The 16,987-nt window shown below is 44.5% G+C and overlaps 4 protein-coding genes and 2 non-coding genes across 9 annotated transcripts; 1 reads left to right on the top strand and 5 right to left on the bottom strand.

Moving 5' to 3' along the window:
• Positions 1–957: 957 nt before the first annotated feature.
• On the top strand, positions 958–1,679 carry LOC123063473 (uncharacterized). Its single transcript, XM_044487263.1, has one exon. It carries the CDS (start codon positions 1,128–1,130, stop codon positions 1,380–1,382), a length of 255 nt encoding a protein of 84 aa, XP_044343198.1. The 5' UTR covers positions 958–1,127; the 3' UTR covers positions 1,383–1,679.
• Positions 1,680–1,818: 139 nt separating this feature from the next.
• Positions 1,819–9,331, bottom strand: LOC123063472 (uncharacterized). 4 transcript variants are annotated; one of them, XR_006430345.1, is made up of 6 exons: positions 9,146–9,331; positions 8,681–8,746; positions 2,815–3,770; positions 2,639–2,731; positions 2,426–2,560; positions 1,819–2,313 (listed from the first exon to the last, which is right to left on the bottom strand). XR_006430345.1 is itself a non-coding variant. In XM_044487262.1 (6 exons), exons 3-6 carry the CDS (start codon positions 2,977–2,979, stop codon positions 2,287–2,289), a joined length of 420 nt encoding a protein of 139 aa, XP_044343197.1. In that variant the 5' UTR covers positions 2,980–3,027; positions 8,681–8,746; positions 9,112–9,331; the 3' UTR covers positions 1,819–2,286. The 4 variants fall into 4 exon arrangements, 2 of the variants coding, with proteins under 2 accessions (XP_044343197.1, XP_044343196.1); XM_044487262.1 differs by having other exon boundaries at positions 2,815–3,027; positions 9,112–9,331; XM_044487261.1 differs by having other exon boundaries at positions 2,815–3,027.
• Positions 9,332–10,885: 1,554 nt separating this feature from the next.
• TRNAK-CUU (transfer RNA lysine (anticodon CUU)) lies at positions 10,886–10,958 on the bottom strand. Its single transcript has one exon. It is a non-coding gene; the product is annotated as a tRNA-Lys (tRNA).
• A 487-nt stretch (positions 10,959–11,445) lies between these two features.
• Positions 11,446–12,797, bottom strand: LOC123059411 (GPI-anchored protein LLG1). The gene is made up of 3 exons (XM_044481991.1): positions 12,624–12,797; positions 12,465–12,524; positions 11,446–12,078 (listed from the first exon to the last, which is right to left on the bottom strand). Exons 1-3 carry the CDS (start codon positions 12,709–12,711, stop codon positions 11,720–11,722), a joined length of 507 nt encoding a protein of 168 aa, XP_044337926.1. The 5' UTR covers positions 12,712–12,797; the 3' UTR covers positions 11,446–11,719.
• A 2,179-nt stretch (positions 12,798–14,976) lies between these two features.
• Positions 14,977–15,049, bottom strand: TRNAK-CUU (transfer RNA lysine (anticodon CUU)). The gene has a single exon. It is a non-coding gene; the product is annotated as a tRNA-Lys (tRNA).
• Positions 15,050–15,487: 438 nt separating this feature from the next.
• LOC123059410 (GPI-anchored protein LLG1) lies at positions 15,488–16,867 on the bottom strand. The gene is made up of 3 exons (XM_044481990.1): positions 16,668–16,867; positions 16,502–16,561; positions 15,488–16,073 (listed from the first exon to the last, which is right to left on the bottom strand). Exons 1-3 carry the CDS (start codon positions 16,753–16,755, stop codon positions 15,718–15,720), a joined length of 504 nt encoding a protein of 167 aa, XP_044337925.1. The 5' UTR covers positions 16,756–16,867; the 3' UTR covers positions 15,488–15,717.
• Between the last annotated feature and the right edge of the window lie 120 nt (positions 16,868–16,987).

The following is a 16,987-nucleotide window of genomic DNA, read 5'->3' as shown; positions in this document are numbered from 1 at the left end:
GAGAAGCGGTGATAACAGCGTGTCGACGGCTTGTTCTAGCTAGCGGTCTTTCAATGGCCTAAAGCCCTTAATGTAATTTTTATTATGCTTGAGTTCCTTTGTACTTCTGATAATTTTTATAATAGATTTGAATCTTTTTCAAAAAATATATAAAAATTTAAAGTTTACACGAGACTTTTCTCGCCACTACCGCTCACATGGGAGTGAGGCGTCGTTTCAGCATCGTTCGGCAGCGACGCAGCGTACGCACCTAGTACGGTGGTACGCCGCCGATGGATAAGGACGATGTCTGTCCGCGCCCACAAGTCGCGCCAAAATTCTGTTGGTTCCATCTTGCATGGATCCACGCGCACGCAAGGCAACGTACGCCTGACGTGCCACCACGTGCCCAAAGCCTCCGCATCGTACGGCCGATGCTCGACCAGGAACGGACCGTGCACATGCATGCACGCTGGCAGGCCACCATCGGTCCTGTGCGCCCTGTCCACCAAAATGCCGGTTTTCTTGGCACGCCCATGCATGGCGCCGAGAAGCGATGATGACATCTCTCTGCCCGACGTTCCTCGATGGCCACGTACGGCCCACGGGCTCTTTCTTTCCTCTTGGAGCTTTCTCCCGCCGGAGAATCCATGCAGACGCACGATGGAGTTACCGTGCACATGCACTCAGGTTTTTGTCCATGCATGCATTTTCAGACGAGCTATGGATGATTTTTGCCGGAGACTAGTCGGACCGACCGGGCGGTCCCGGGCCACAAGCCGACACTGCAGGACGTTGCGTTCGGTAACAGGATTCGCCGTCCGTGTACGATCGATCACGGGCGCACTGACGCGCGGCACCGCGATTGAGCGACCCCGGACGGGCCATGAGTTTTATTTTATCCATGAAAACCACATGCACATGCATGGTGTTTTATTTGTTGCCGAGCGCCTGCGTCTGCCCAACCCGAGGCCAGCTCCTGGCTGGCTTCTCCTCCCTTCTATAAAGGCCAGGCCCTCCGCTGTTCATCGGCACTCCACACTGCCACAGCCCACAGCAGATCAACAATCTAGCAGCTTGCAGTCGAGTTGTGAGCGCGCCACGTAGAGCTCGCCGCACATCTAGCTAGATTGCCAGCTAACAAAACCATGACGTCGCGCCACCGGCGGCAGCCGTCGCGGGCGCTGCCTCTCGACTTCGACGTCGGCGACGAGCCTGCGGCGGCCGCATCCAAGGGCGCGGCGTCGACGCATGGACCCGCTGGCGGCCGGAGCGATGCTGCCAAAGCAGGGCAGGTAGGCGAAGGCCAGGGCAAGAAGCTGCCTCCGGCCACCGGCGGCGGCCGCATGCCGGCGCCGGAGGGGGCTGGGAAGGGGCACTGCGACGGCAACGATGGCCGCTAGGTAGGTGGCCACACGTTGGCCGCACATTCCATGCGGCAGCTAGCGCACGCTAGCTGTTCGATCTGCCCGAAAAGCACGACGGCCTAGCTTGGCCGTGCTCTCTACTTCTCGGCCGGCCAGTTTCCAAATACTACTACATATGTTTGGGAGTCCAGTATGTGATCCCTAGCTACTACTCGGTGTTATCTACTCCGTATGCTCGAGGAGAGCTCCCGCCCACTGTGCCTCTGCTGACTAATCTGTATCAAGTGTACAAACATGCTACTACTTTGTATAATGCAAAGACTAAGCAAGAAATCGTCCGTGCCTAGCCTCTGATCACTCACTAAATAAGCTCCAGAGTTCTTCCATAAGCTGTGATTTCTGATTTGAACTTTGCACGCTTTATTTTCTGCCAATGCTTTGACAAAAATGCTAAATGAATGTATCAGAACGGATCTGGAACATGCATGCAAAATGAACGTGGGTGGAAAAGGACGGACACACATTATCGCTTTCGCCGAGACAATGCGCATGCGTCTACTGCCTGCAATGCGTGCTGCCCAATTGTAAGCCACCATCAGGTGCATGCCATCGCATGGTAAACCTGACGCAGACGTGGACGAGCAACAGTACGGATAAATCTGTCGTGATCAAAGGACTACAAGAGAGGCGATTTATCTGGGGAGATCTCGAGAAATCGGACGTAAAAACGATTACGGAGTGGAAATCGAAGGTACTTGGTAGCTTAACAAGCTCTGAAATATGTCGTAGTGCTCGTTACATTGTCCACGGATCAAGGAGCCACACGGCCCTGCGAAGTTCCAGGGTACTAGTAGGAGATCCTCGGGGCTGCTCGTGCTGCTGTGAAGAGCATACCCTCGCCCATCTCCCGCTGAACGTCCGCCGTGTGAAGAAGATCCGGTTAATCACGGCCATCACACTCTTCTTCCTGCAAATTTCAGGAGTAGAATGTGTATGAATAGGAAGCTAACAATTAGTAGTACTGTGAAATAGTGTGAAAATTGCTGAATGGCTGTGTTTCTTTCGATTTTAGTTCGTACATCTGTGGATTCTTCGCCGTCAGATCCCTCGCCGTCAGAACCCTCGCCTTGATCGTACGAGAATTGCCCTGTAGGTCCTCTACCAGGGCTGGTCTCGGGGGATGGATTATCTACCTCCATCGCTCCGGAGCCGAACTGTATCCAATTCAATCGTTACTGAATCGATCGGACATGTAATCACTGTGAATGTAAGTAAATTAGTATGAGCTTCACCTGACGTTCTGGCTGTGAACCGCTGAACTGAGAGCGCTGCAAGGGAGTGCTGGCTGGCATACGCAATAGCACTGAGTCCTGGCGCGTCCCGGTCTGTCACGGTTCACAGCAGAACATATTACACACACACACACGCATAGTACCAAGTGTTAGATACGATGAATTTGCAAATATACCTCATGATCCATTGAAGTGGTGAGGCTTGGACGCGCCCTGCCTGGTAGTGCCGACCATACAATGCCATTAATTCGAGCGCCACTGCAGAGCTCAATAAACTCCTTGACACGTTGATAAATTCGTATTAATATTGCCTTTTCGCTATGTGGGAGAGGGGGTACCATCCGAAGGCCTTCCAACACAATCTCAAGGAGCCCCTACATGTCTCTAATCTGCGTGAAGCCGACATTGTTGTGTCAACGAATTATTGGTGAAAATTGCAAGATGATCAGAAATGCTAGTACCATGGCATCATGACGGGCTATGTCACTATCCGTCCATCTCTCCGTTGAGGGCACCACGGCCCTCTGCTGAATGGCAAGAGGCTGAGAAGGATCACCTCCTTCGTCGTCGTCGCTATCATCTGATGATCCACTGGCATAATCGCCATGATCTAGCTCGTCTGACAGTACCTCCACGGATTCGTTGAGGTCAACGACTACCGACGGATATGGTCCGGGATTCATGGTTGGAACAACCACACCTTCTTCACGGACATGGTTGCCCCCCATCGGCGCCACTGATTGGGTGTGAGCGCCTCCAGTGGTAGTTAACCGGAGCACACCAGCATGAACAAACCACACATACACCATTGGCCGTCCATACATAGAGTTACCAGGTGTGGTTGCAAACCTCATGTAACTACCCCAAGATAGGTCGCCTCTCACCTGCCTCAAGCCCCAACGGGCAGGGGTCCCATCAACCCTACCTACGACGACGCAAGCTTCGACAATCATATTCTTTCCAACCGTCTCAGGACCAAACTCGGCTTGGATGCATCTTTTAACGTCCATGAACCCACTGTTGACCATGTCTTTCACAAAAACTCTCTTGCTTGTGCACCTCGAGACATCAAGCCCATAAGGGCCCTCGCGTATGATGTCACCATAAAACATTAGCAAATTTTCCATTGTACCTACCCAGCACCATATTTATGCATACAAAGTCAGAAGAAAATAGGCTAACTCCTTAACAGCCCAAATCATTGATCTAATTGGAAAATAGTAAAATCTAAACAGAACAGTTTGCACAAAAAAACACTATTACTCTACTTGCTAACATTTGCCTAAATGATTAACGGTTTTGCTAATTTACAGTCGAGTGATTTACAATTGGTTTTCATTCAAATTTTTGGCCGTTTGATCTCGTGCTGAGGTCCGCGCTGGGAGCTGGCTTTTTCGGGCGTTTTTTTTTCTGTGTGTAACCAGGTGCGCTTTCGTTTCCCAGCCAGCCCGTTACAGCACATCACTTGGGCCCTGGCTCTCTGTTTGTCTTTTTTTTTTATTCCTATCCTTTCGCATTTCTTGGCGAGAGTTAAAGCTGAGAAAGGGAGCCGATTCTTGGCGATTTCCTTGTCATCCATGGTGATCCCGATCTCCTCCTCTTTCTCTTCAGCTTGATTTCCGCTCCAGTGCTGTGTGGTTTCAGTTGGTTATCCTGGTCTTCTCCCTTTCCCCATTGAATTTCTTTTAGATCTTGTGGTTTGGTTCGATTCCCCTTGTGTTTGATGTAGATGTAGGTGTATGTGTAGTCGCATAGGTGGATTTTCCTGGCGAATCTTTTGCAGTTACAGTGGTAGGAGCATGGATGTAGCGGTGGATCCGATTCCCCTGTTGATTTTCTTTCTGCTAGCCTGGGCGTTTGATTCTGCTGGCGTTTTCTGCTGTTAGATGCAGTGGTGTGCGTTCTTAGGTAGTAGCTGCATCTAAGTTACAGCAACTTCATAACTGTAATTTCATTTTAATTTCAGTGTAATTTCCTTCGAAATCACAGAGTAGTGACACTGTAATTTCCAGAGTTAACCACATTGCAATTTTTGTTGTAACTTCTGTGATTTTTAGTTTACAGTCACTGCAATTAGAATGTAATTTCAGGTTATTATAGTTCTATTTTCAGTATATTTTCAGGTTAATTACACTTCTCCCTTTCCCCTATGTTGGGTCTGCAAGCATTTTAGAACCTTTTTCTTTGTGGTTTGTCTTTGTTGGGTAGTATTTGTATCCGTTTTATAACCTTTTTTTCCTATGTTTTGGGTATTGTTGCATCTAAGTTTACAACAGCTTCAAAATTGTAATCTCATTTTAATTACAGTGTAATTTCCTCTGAAATTACAGAGTAATCGTATTGTAATCATAGTGTTGTTACAGTGTACTTGTAATCGCAATGTAATTACAGTGTAATTTTCAGGGTAAGTACACTGTAAATCCTACTACTATGTTACTGTAATTACAGTGCAATTTCTCTATAATTTACAATGTTGTTACAGTGTAATTTCTATTCGTAATCACAGTGCATTTTTACTAGAATATTTACTGTATTTACAGTCAGTGCAATTACAGTGTAATTTCAGTAAAATTACAGTGGTAATTAGACTGTAAAGCTTAGTGTCTTTGTTGGGTATTGCATCTATTCACGCTGTCAATATATACTGAATCTACCTTTGTATCAAAAACTTTGTTCTGCACAGGTGCTTGTCCAGTAATTTCAGCAAATTGATAATAGTAATTTCAGTATTTTTTTGCCACTGTAAATTTTAGTTTCCTTTGCCCTGGTGCTTTGAAACAAAACTGATTAGTTTCTTTGATTTTAACTAGTGCTATGTGCAATACACTGTGTCAAATGGAAAGAATTTGTGCTCTCTGCTTTTCTTTCTTGTGAGTTTACAGGTTCTAGATCTCAAAGAAAATCACTATGCATGAGCAAAGACGTTGGAATTGAAGGATTTCTGACCCGTGGATCGTCTCTTGTATGATCTTCCATGGTTCTCCCCCACTTAGTAGTTGCGGTTTTGGTGTTTGTCTTTGCCCCAATTGGAATTGAAGGATTTCTAACTCCGTGGTTCTTTGTTGGTGTTTGTCTTTGCCCTTTCTTTTTTATTTCTCATTTCCTCCATGTAAGTACTTTAATTTCTGCCTTCTTGTTTGGTGTTTATCTTTGCCATTTCTTTTTTATTTCTCATTTCTTATATATACATTTTTCTTCATATTATCTTGTTGCAGTTGTGCTTCCCTGTAACCATCCGAAAGCATTGGTTTTCTCTCTTGGTTTGTTTGAACAGAAGAGTGTTTGCTTTCCTTGATCCAGCTTTTAATGAGCATTCTGCATTTCACTTGCAGATTAGCAATGATGGAAATTCAGAATCGATTCCAATTTCTTGTTTGATCCTTTTCTTTTCAGATTGCAAATTAACAATGATGCAGAAGAAGTCTTTTTTGCATCAGAGAGATGTTGAACTGCTTTTTTCACACTATGGATAGGGCAGTGTGTATGTTGATTCAGTGTGTAGTCATCTGTATAATAGGCAATCTGTATGTTGGTTTAGCTGTGTCTCTATAATCCATAGATGACACGAGGTACTATACTTCCAAAGTTTCCTTACTGTAATTTCAAGGTTTTTCACCTGCTTGTCATGAGTGCAAATGGGTCCAGCCCAACCCACGTACATACATACCAACTCATGACTCGGGCTGCAAACGGGTGTCTTTGAGACTCGACAAGTTCCGGTCATAATATCACTGTAATAATCACACGATATGAGTGTAAGTTATGCATAAGTATACTGTAATTTTAGAAGTTCTAGTGCTAATTTGACTAAGTTTTGTGTATCTAGACTTTAATTCTTAAGATATCACTATAAGTAGACTGCAAGTTACCAATTGACAATCTACGGCAAAAAAAATGACAGTCTAACTATCACTGTAATTTTCTCCCAAATGGCTGTAAGTGGACCGTACATTTATGCCAGACCTACAGAGGGTACGGTGATGGATCAGTATGCTGTGGATCAAAGGGTACGTTGATGGTCCAGTTCCAACCCGATTAGGATTGACCTTTTAGCGTTGACGTACATACAGCGAAGATACACTAAAAAAGGGACACACAAATACATACAAGTGTCGTTTTATTATTGGTTGAAAAACTTGACTGATGTCCAATTGAATTTCAGTCAAACGTCAAATAGACACTCCCATGATTAAATTAGGACGCCGATAAGTGCCACATGTGTGGGCGTTAGGGAGTCCGCCCACACATTTTGTGTGGTGTATAAGAGGAACAGCCCACACACCTATGTGTGGGCAAAACAACCAGCGCCCACATGCCTCTTTTTTCCCCTCCCGATCCCTCTCACACACGTGCGTGTGGGCGAAGTTGATAACGCTCACACGCCCGTATGTCAGGCCTCGTACCTCCTGGTCCCGCACGCCATGCGTGACGGTCACCGCGCGCCCGCAGTTGCCATGGTCCAGACCCTCGTCCATATTCGTTTAACTGTAGTTGCCATGTCGCTGAACGACGGTTGCCATGTCGAACAACTGCAGTTGACATGGTTGCTCAACTGCAGTTGCCATGTATGGTCTGATTTAATGTAGTTGCCATGATTTCATAACTTTAGGAGTTGCCACATACTAACACTAGGCAGTTGAGAGAGTTGCCATGTGCTCACAAGCATGCTAGGGCAGTTGCCATGTAAAAAGGAAGAGTTGACATCTGCTTACGTGCACGTTAGGACAGTTGCCATGTACATGCACGTTAGAGCAGTTGCCATGTATCATGCAAAAACATATGGCAACTCGGTAAAAGAGAGTTGCCATCTGCTTACGTGCACACTAGGCAGTTGTCGTGTATCCTGCAAAACACATGGCAAACTCGGGTAAAAAAAGAGAGTTGCCACCTGCTTATAAAGGACATTAGGGGCAGTTGCCATGTGCACTGCAAAACACATGGCAACTAGCAGCTTGGGTGTGGGAAAGGAGACGGACGTGTGGGCGAGATGACAAATGCCCACACACTAGCCCTTGTATGTGCGTGCAAAGTGGCGTGTGGACGAACTGTTGAACGCCCACACACCAGCCCCTCCTGTGTGGTGAAACGGCCGTGTGGGCGATCGGCTGAACGCCCACACACCAGACCAGTCCTACATGGCACTAGAAATATGCTAAGATTCGTGCGCTCACGAACGGACACGGATACACGCGTGTGGGCGAGATGCAAACGCCCACACGTGTGGGCGTTAACATTTCCTTTAAATTACTACAACACATGACATACAAGATAACAGTGTCTCTAACCCTTAACAAGTCAAATAAACAGCGGTCCCTAAACAACACATAATTAGTTAATTATTCCTAACCAAAACACTAAACAACATCTCACATGCGGGAAAAAAACGCATTTGAAAGAGGCAACGCTGATCTATAATATCTTCAACTACTTCATGTCAAGATTCCAACTTTATCTCTAGTCCAAAACTTCTAGGGAAAAGAAAGGAAAACACTACTTAAAAGCTGATACGAGTCATACGACATTACGTATGTAATTACAAGTTGATGAAACAACTGAACTACACCATGAATGCAAAAAAAAAAAAAACGGTGCGTTTCATAGGTCTTGACTTGATCTACAACTTCTTCAATTACCTCAGGCTGGTCATAGTGGGGAGGAACTTAGGAGTAACATCACACACTTCATTACAACTTTGCTTATGTGACACGTATTTAATGAAGAGAGAGGTGCTTGTGGTAACTAGCTAAGTTACCGGAACATCACACACTCCAAAAAACAATGAGTCTATAACCTAATAAATACATCGTTGCATGACACTACATAGATGTTCCTACCCACTATGGAGGTAGTAACATAGTCTAGGAAAGTGTGAAGTTACTAGCTTATGTTCTTGCCCATTGTGACCAGCCTCAAACAAAAAATCCAACTCCAAATTCTGCAAAATGTCTCCAAAGCAGCAATCTACTTCCTAAAACAGTAGTAGTACTGTAGTAGAACATTTAATTGAAATCACGACAGATAGCATGGATGCAGAAAAAATACCAGGCATATTGTAGCTCTCGTCTTGATCTATCTTTTCTTCAACTGCGGCAACTCCTGAATCGGCCTCTGAATACCAAAAATCGAGCTCAAAAACTGCAAAGTACTGTTCTTCTCCCGGAGAGGGAGAGGGAGAGGAAGGGAGGGAGGAGGGAGAAGAGAGAGGCGCAGCGGACAAGAGGGGAAGAAGAGATCATGTCCCTTTAAAGCGCAGCTGACGGCCTATGCCCTGCCGCCACTCCCAATGGCGGCAGGTGCCAGCAGACCTCAGGGCCTTGGGAAGTGGGAACACATCGCTGGTTGCAGTTCAGATCAGTGCAAACCTCGTAATAGATCCAGCAACAAAGTGTGTACATGGATTCGAAGCAATAAATCTCGCAGATTTGTTCGTGTGGGTATCTCATGAATCTGAAACCGATCAAGAACCTGAATACCTGATGATGAAACGAGACGAAGACGAAGACGAACCTCTCCAGCTTGTTGATGAAGTGGATGTCGAGGAACACCCGGACCGGTCGGGTGTGGTACGCCGACCGCTTGCCGCCGGACTTCCCCTACGCGCTCCCCATGATGCCGGCCCTGTCCGGCCACACATTCGGCGGCAGCGACCCCGAGTTCAACGCGCTCTTCAGAGTGCCCCTGCACACATAGTAGTAGATTTGACTTCAGAAGCGCGGAAACGTCGTGGGTTTCAGACTCTTTTCAGCAAGCAAAAAAAAAAACTCCTGTCGAACAGTTGCGTCCTGCACACAGATAGATTTCACGACAGAACCGAAAACCCGGTGCGTACGTCTCAGCAAGCAGAAAACACACGAGACCCGGCAACAGTTGCGCTCGACTAGCTGTATATTTAAAATACATCACAATGCTTTTACATGGGAAATTTTGACTAGCTGTATATTTGGACAATACAAGCCTTTAATGCCTGACAACGTCAGACACATAAAAATCACTATATCATAAGACAAAGTGGCATATGAACAAATGAATATCGTAAAAAATCTAGCCGCGCCAAACACATGGGTTTATAAAAAGTCTAAAAATAGATATTAGAAATGATTTTTTTAAATAACTAATTAGTCTAAGTAAAGCGGAAATCCAATTTGGCTCCCGGGAGCATGTGCTCCTGCGCGTGAAAAATAATTTTTGAAATGTCAAAATAATCCCAACAATTTTTTTATGTATTTATAGTCACATCCAGATGCTACCTGCAGAGTTGTAGGCAAAAAGGTTAAACATTTTGGGCTGTGAAAAAAAACAAATTCGAGCACCAAATGTTACCACAAAATGTCGCCCCAAATTAGTCTTTTTTTCACAGATGAAACACTCACGAACATTCACGAAAAAATCAGAATTTTTAAAAAACATTTTACCACTTTTCTGCAGTACTATTCATCCAGGAGCAAATGTTGCCGGGAGCCAAAACGCTCCTCCCCTAGGAAAGTGCATACATAAACCCAAGATGCGTGGACAATATATACAATAGCAGAAAATATTATAAAACATTAATGTCAAAATGGGCTTTGCAAACACCAAAAAATAAATAAGACGCCAAAGCCAAATTAATAGAAGTAGAATTTTTATACATGAGAATTGCAAACCATAACTAAAATAGGTAGCAAATTAATAATTTGATTTTCAACCGACAATTACATATGTGAATGTAATATGCCTAGATGTTCAACACTTATGGGTTATTTAGACATGTAAGAAATGAACAGACCTAAAATAATTCATCTAAAAAATGCCTTAAATCAACAAACAAAAGCAAAGCAAATAGAAGAAATAAAAATCAACATTAATGTCAAAACGGACTTTGCAAAAAAATAGAAATCCAAATTAATAAGAATATAAGATTTATGCATGAGAATTACAACAGATAACTAAAATATGTAGCAAAATAACAATTTGATTTTTTAGTTGGCGAATGACCTATGTGAATGTAACATCCCTAGATGTTCAGAATTTATGGGTTGTTTATGTTTAGATATGAAAGAAATGCATGGTAAATCAGGAAATAAATGAAACGTAAAAATGAACAAGTTAAAATGGTAAATCGGGAAATACACAGAAAAGAAGAAGTTAAAATGAACATGAATGTGAAAATGGGCCTTTGCGAAATACACAGAAAAGAAGAAGTTAAAATGAACATGAATGTGAAAATGGGCCTTTGCTAACGCTAATAAGTTCAAAAAAAAAATCAAACATCGCCCACCTTGGGGCTCGAACCCAAGACCACAAGGTTAAGAGCCTTGCGCTCTACCAACTGAGCTAGACGGGCTTTCTGATAAATTTTCCAAATTTACTTTACTTGACTAGATCTTGTCAAGTGATGCGAACATAAGGTGATGCGCGTAAGTTTACCGTAGGCAAGGTTTTTGAGCAGACAACCGAAAAGTTCCACAGGAAATTAAGCTAGTTCCCTGCATGTCATTGGGTGACTGACTGATTGTTCCTATTTGCTATGTTGGACACGTCTACGGCGCCGGACAGCAGGCGGTGGCTGCTTTGAGCAAGATGCAGAGATTCTTCGGGCCAATGTTCTGAAAATGATGTGCTTTTGTGTGAAGGGCACGACTGAAGATGTTCTAAGACGCCATCTCGATTGCATTACTACCTGGAAAAATATATCCAAATGGCACTACATATATATAATGAACATGGCAGTGCATTAGCAAATGAACGCCCGATTATCAGTTAGGCCGGAAAATAATTACTCCTAGTCCCCTGATTTATAATTTGGGTCTTCACTCTGCCAATAGCAGGATGTGATCATATAATGTTGAATCTCAGGATGTCATGTACAAATGGCCACATGATATCAATATAATATTTGGCATAGTAGTAACCAAGTACATTTATAAGAGGGGTTATTAGTCAAGTATATCAAGTGGTTTCTGAAGAGATATCTCATAGTAAAGCCAAATGTCCAGTCACCACATTAAGAGAGCGCCAAGGAGAACCAAACTGATTCTAAGTCTTACTACTTACAGCTTGCAGCTGACAACATGCCATCTTTGGAGAAGTGCAAGGTATCACCACTCAATGGAACAACAGTGCTTCTAGTCCACACAAGATAGGAACCAAAGAACGGGAACTCCCTTGAGCTCGCCGCCCGCCACTTGCCACGCCGGTGCCTTTCCCTGGGACGCCTTCGCAGGAAACCCCTTCCTTCCCTTTGACGCACTCAGCGCCGAATAGGCCTGCTGGGTACGAGCCATGGAAGTTGATGTAGGAAAACATAGCGTCTGCACAGTTGGTGCTTTGATTGTTGATGTAGACGGCAAATGGGCATGCAAATTCCTTGAAAGCATCACAGCATTCTTTAGGAGGATACTGTGGCGCTTTGCACCTGCTTGTGATGATTGTGTAGTCCTGGGACTCAAAGCTCATAGGGCAGCCTGATCAGCATGGACAAGAATTAACGGACGCATATCAGATGAAGGTACTGTAAGTCCTGAACATGGTGAGATGTAGTACTATGTCTCCTTTTTTCTATGCAAGGACCGAAATCTTGGTTTCAACTTTCAGGTAATGTATATGGGAATTTGAATTCTAGAGTTCCAACTTTTAATAGGATAGTTGATAATTTCCATTGGTAGTCTACAGTCAAACTCTGTTTTTATAAGTCTAGAGAAACTCCACGTCAGCCTCTTCAATCCTAAGCGCATATGACCACAATCAAGAGAGTTATATTCAGTTAACAAGCATGTGGATTCAGTATCTTCAGAGTCTAGAAACTGTCATGGGATTCAACTTGGCAAGAGGAAGAAAGGAAACTACGTACCATTATTGGTCTGCAGCAAACTCCTCCCTGTAGATCCGGTGCTGGCCTGGAATACGTTATCTGCTCAAGCACCAAGGAAACAAAACAAACCCATCACAGCTCGCTCCCAGAAGCAAATACTAGTGCGCAGTAGTTGGGAGCATCGGATCACGCACGGACCAGACAGGAAGGGCGACGCGGAGGCGGAGGCGAGTCCGGCCAGGACGGCGGCGGGGAAGAGGAAGATGAACCCACGGGTCAGCGCCATCGCTTGCAAGCTGCTGGAGCTGTTTCAGCGGGTGGTTTCTGGGCGAGCACCACGAAGATGGGTTGGCACTCTGTTCGATAGTGGAGTGGTGGTGCGGAAATGGAGACCTACGGTCTCCGCTAGCACTTCAAAGGCGACGACGACCTCCATGACTTGACAGCGCAATACGTTATGTCGAGTCTAATTCTTTCCACACGACCACACAACATGATCTCACGGAGCAATTTTGCCCGCCCATACTCTGCATTTTGGTGGCCTAAATTTTTATGGCACATCATCAATCTTATAAGTAGGGCGATAGTTTCTGCCAGGAATGTGGCTTTAGATTGATCTATGTATTTATTTTATAAGATCTTGTTGAATAATGTAATAAAGATTGGTTGTATGCATCACACGATGCAGAGGCCGGGGATAATCCTTCTTTTGGATTTTTTTATAGGTTTTGCGGCTTCAATTTCTGAACAAGTTTACCTCAGCGTGCTATTGCTCCATTAAGATTGTTTAGTTTTGTCCAGCTGGAGACTTCGAACCTTTGTACGACTGGTTGAAGTCATACAAAGATAGAAAAGTGATACAAAGGTGCAATTGTCGTACAACATGAGCCTAGCTCGTGGTTGTTTAAATTTGAAGTATTAGGCATGAGATCTTGGAAAACTGGTTTTTTGAGATACATTTTTTAGTAAAACCAACTTTTGTGAGTTTTGTTGTTACGATAAGTCTATACAATACCTTGTTTAGATGGAAAAAGATAGGAAACCACATTTGCACCTTCCACAGGGCACATGCCATTGTTGTCAACCCCATTCACCACTGCTACAAAATGGCAATCGTTCAACATGTATGCTTCACCTGATCCACTGCGAGAGCACCCTGGAATCATCAAAATACGAATGACATGATCCCCCCATCAACATCTTGGATATCGCTGCACCGAACTAGCCCAATCGGATCCAAGGTGAACAGGGGGTGCCACTAGCCTTGGATATTGCCAACAACTTCATTCCTTTTCGAAGTTTAGGTGGCGTCATCACTGCTCTTGGCGCTGTGAGCCTCTAATTGCTACGGCGGGGACTTTGTTTCCTTTTTTCTTCTTATAATCTTTCGGCTGTGTGCATTCTTGATGTCTCTTTAGACATTATGTTGTTGCAGAGGCCGGATGTAATTGATATCATCTTGGTATTAATATACCTCCTTTATCAAAAAAGGGGCACATGCCATGACTCTCGCCCGGCTCATCGCCTCATGCATGCTTTTCCCACCCCCTTTCTCTTCGGCTAGGTGGCTCAGGGTGTTGCCTTGTGAAGACAAGATTGTAGTATGTATACACGAGTACGACGGCCCATAGTTGAAGCACAACATTGGCTTCCATATCGATGCTGGCCACAAGGAGCACGGAGCATAGGCCACGATGCTGGCCTGCTGGGAGCCTTGCGAGGGCCGGGCACGATGCCCACACAGCAAGCGGAAGCAACAGCGGTAGCAACACATGTGCACAGTGAGGCAAAGGCGGTGCCGACCGCTACAAAGCTGCGCTTGGTGATGCCAAGCACAGGCAAAGGAAACCTATGTTTCAACACAAGGCCTACATCATGTAAATGTTTCGCTCGACCAACCTATGCGGAACATTAATGTCAAAATGGGCTTTGCAAACACCAAAAAGTAAAGTAGGAAGCCAAAATCAAAGTCAAATTAATAAAAATAGAATACTTATACATGAGAATTATAACCCATAAATAAATAGGAAGCAAAATAACATTTTGATTTTCAACCGACAAATGACATATGTGAGTGTAACACGCCAAGATGTTGATCAACACTTATGGGTTATTTAGACATGTAAGAAATGGACGGACCTAAAATAATTCATCTAAAAATGCCTAAATAAATCAAGAAATAAATGCAACACAAAAAAGAAGAAATAAAAATCAACATTAATGTCAAAATGTTCTTTGCAAAGAAATAGAAATCCAAATTAATAAAAAAAATAAGGCTTATACATGAGAATACAACAGGTAACTAAAATAGGTAGCAAAATAACATTTTTTTGTTTTTTTAGAATAGCAAAATAACAATTTGATTTTCAGTTGGCGAATAACCTACGTGAATGTAACATGCCTAGATATTCAAAATTTATGGGTTGATTATTTATGGAAGAAATGCACGGTAAATCAGGAAATAAATGCAACACCAAAAATGACGAAGTTAAAATGAACGCAAAAATGAGCTTTTATTAAGGCCAACAAGTGCAAAAAAATAAAAATTAGACGCCCACCTTGGGGCTCGAACCCAAGACCACAAGGTTAAGAGCCTTGCGCTCTACCGACTGAGCTAGACGGGCAATTTGTTAAAGTTTCTAAATTTGCTTTCCTCGACTGGGTTTTCTCAAGTGATGTGAACATAAAGTAGTACATGCGCGTAAGCTTACCGTAGGCAAGATTTTTGAGGAGACGGCCGAAAAGTTCCACAGGAAATTAAGCTAGTTCCCTGCATGCGATTGGGTGATTGACTGATTAGCATGATGGGCACGTCTACGGCATCGGAGGGCAGGCGGTGGCTGCTATGAGCAAGGTGCAGAGATTCTTCGGCCAATGTTCTGAACATGATGTGCTTATGTGTGAAGGACTGAAGGGCACGGCTGAAGATGCTCTAAAACGCCACCTCGGTTGCAGTACTGCCTGGAAAAACATATCCAAAAGGCACCATACATATACATATAAATACATGAACATGGCAATGCAGTAACAAATGAACACACAATTTATCAGCTAGACTGGAAAATAATTAATTGATATTTGATTCCGTGATTTACAATTTGGGTGTGCACTCTCCCAATAGCAGGATGTGATCATCCATATAATGTTGAATCTTAAAATGTCATGTAGTTCTGTAACAAATGGACACATTATAGCAATGGAAGAGAGTGCGAAGGAGAAGCAAATGAATCCTAAGCCTTACAACTTATAACTGACAACACGCTATCTTTGGAGAAGTCCAAGGTATCGCCACTCAAGGGAACAACAATGCTCCTAGTCCACACAAGAGCACAACCAAAGGACGTGAAATCCCTTGAACTTGTCGCCCGCCACTGGGCACGCCGGTGTCTACCGCTGGGATGCCTTCACAAGAAACCCCTTCCTTTCCTTTTAGGCACTCGTCGGCGAACATGCCTTTTGGGTAGCCACGGAAGTCGATGTAGGTGAACATCGTGTCTGCACAGTTAGTGCTCAGGTTGTTGATATACGCGGCAAATGGGCATGCAAATTCCTTGAAAGCATCACAACATTCAGTAGGAGGGTAATGTGGCGCTTTGCACTTGTTTGTGAGGATGGTGTAGTTCTGGGTCTCGAAGCCTATAGGGCAGTCTGATAAGCATGGACAAAAAAATTTGGAAGCGCATCAGATGAAGGTACTGGGAAGTCCTGAACATGGTGAGAACTGAGGAGTACTATGTCTTGTTTTTTCTATGTAAGGACGGAAATCTTGGTTTCAAGTAATGTACGGGAATTTGAATTCTAGAGTCCCAACTTTTATTAGGATAGTTGGTAGTTTCCGGTCAAACTCTGTTTTTACAACTCCAGAAACTCTACAGTAGCCTCTCAACTCTAAGCGCATACGAGCACAATTAAGGGAGCTATATTCAGTTAACAAGCATGTGGGTTCAGTATCTGCACCATCAAATCCGCACCAAATAAGTTAACACAGACAGAGTATCTCTTCCAAGATCTTCTGTAGTTCTGTATCACTAAAACCAGACCAAAACTTAGCAAGAGGAAGAAAGTAAACCACGTACCATTCTTGGCCTGCAGCAAGCTCCTCCCCGTAGATCCGGTGCTGCCCTGAAATGCGCTGTCTGCTCAAGCACAAAGAAAACAGAACAAACCATCACAGTTCGCTCCAAGAAGCAAAATACTAGTGCGCAGTTGTTGGGACTTGGGAGCACCCGAACACGCACTGACCAGGGAGGAAGGGCGACGCGGAGGCGGAGGCGAGTCCGGCCAGGACGGCGACCGGGAAGAGGGAGATGAACAGCCGGGTCAGCGCCATCGCTGGAGCCTCTTCAGCGGGCGGTTCCGTTCTTGGGCGAGCACCACGGGTCCACGGTCAACTTGCGCAGGCTGCCCTGGACGCGAAGATGTGGCTTGGCACACTGTTTTATTGTGGACTAGTGTGTGGTGCGGATACGGGAACCTCTGGTCTAGTGTGTGGCACTTCGAAGGCGACGACGACCGCATGACAGCGCAGTATGTGAGGTCGAGTCTAATTCTTTCCTGCCGCG

The sequence above is a fragment of the Triticum aestivum genome, chromosome 3A, assembly GCF_018294505.1.
Source record: "Triticum aestivum cultivar Chinese Spring chromosome 3A, IWGSC CS RefSeq v2.1, whole genome shotgun sequence".
NCBI classification, from domain to species: Eukaryota; Viridiplantae; Streptophyta; class Magnoliopsida; order Poales; family Poaceae; genus Triticum; species Triticum aestivum.
The sequence above is the reverse complement of the archived record's forward strand: the minus strand, read 5'-3'. Positions and strand labels throughout refer to the sequence as shown.

What these genes read in the sequence shown, in the direction of transcription:
- LOC123059411 (XM_044481991.1), bottom strand. Translation starts at nt 12,711, where the DNA reads ATGGCGCTGACCCGTGGGTTCATCTTCCTCTTCCCCGCCGCCGTCCTG. An exon ending in CGCGTCGCCCTTCCTGTCTG is followed by an intron (nt 12,525 to 12,623) that starts GTCCGTGCGTGA and finishes GTGCTTGAGCAG; the next exon opens with ATAACGTATTCCAGGCCAGC. An exon ending in TTTGCTGCAGACCAATAATG is followed by an intron (nt 12,079 to 12,464) that starts GTACGTAGTTTC and finishes CATGCTGATCAG; the next exon opens with GCTGCCCTATGAGCTTTGAG.
- LOC123063472 (XM_044487262.1), bottom strand. Translation starts at nt 2,979, where the DNA reads ATGGTACCCCCTCTCCCACATAGCGAAAAGGCAATATTAATACGAATT. An exon ending in CCACTTCAATGGATCATGAG is followed by an intron (nt 2,732 to 2,814) that starts GTATATTTGCAA and finishes GAACCGTGACAG; the next exon opens with ACCGGGACGCGCCAGGACTC. An exon ending in ACGGCGAAGAATCCACAGAT is followed by an intron (nt 2,314 to 2,425) that starts GTACGAACTAAA and finishes TGAAATTTGCAG; the next exon opens with GAAGAAGAGTGTGATGGCCG.
- LOC123063473 (XM_044487263.1), top strand. Translation starts at nt 1,128, where the DNA reads ATGACGTCGCGCCACCGGCGGCAGCCGTCGCGGGCGCTGCCTCTCGAC.
- LOC123059410 (XM_044481990.1), bottom strand. Translation starts at nt 16,755, where the DNA reads ATGGCGCTGACCCGGCTGTTCATCTCCCTCTTCCCGGTCGCCGTCCTG. An exon ending in CGCGTCGCCCTTCCTCCCTG is followed by an intron (nt 16,562 to 16,667) that starts GTCAGTGCGTGT and finishes GTGCTTGAGCAG; the next exon opens with ACAGCGCATTTCAGGGCAGC. An exon ending in CTTGCTGCAGGCCAAGAATG is followed by an intron (nt 16,074 to 16,501) that starts GTACGTGGTTTA and finishes CATGCTTATCAG; the next exon opens with ACTGCCCTATAGGCTTCGAG.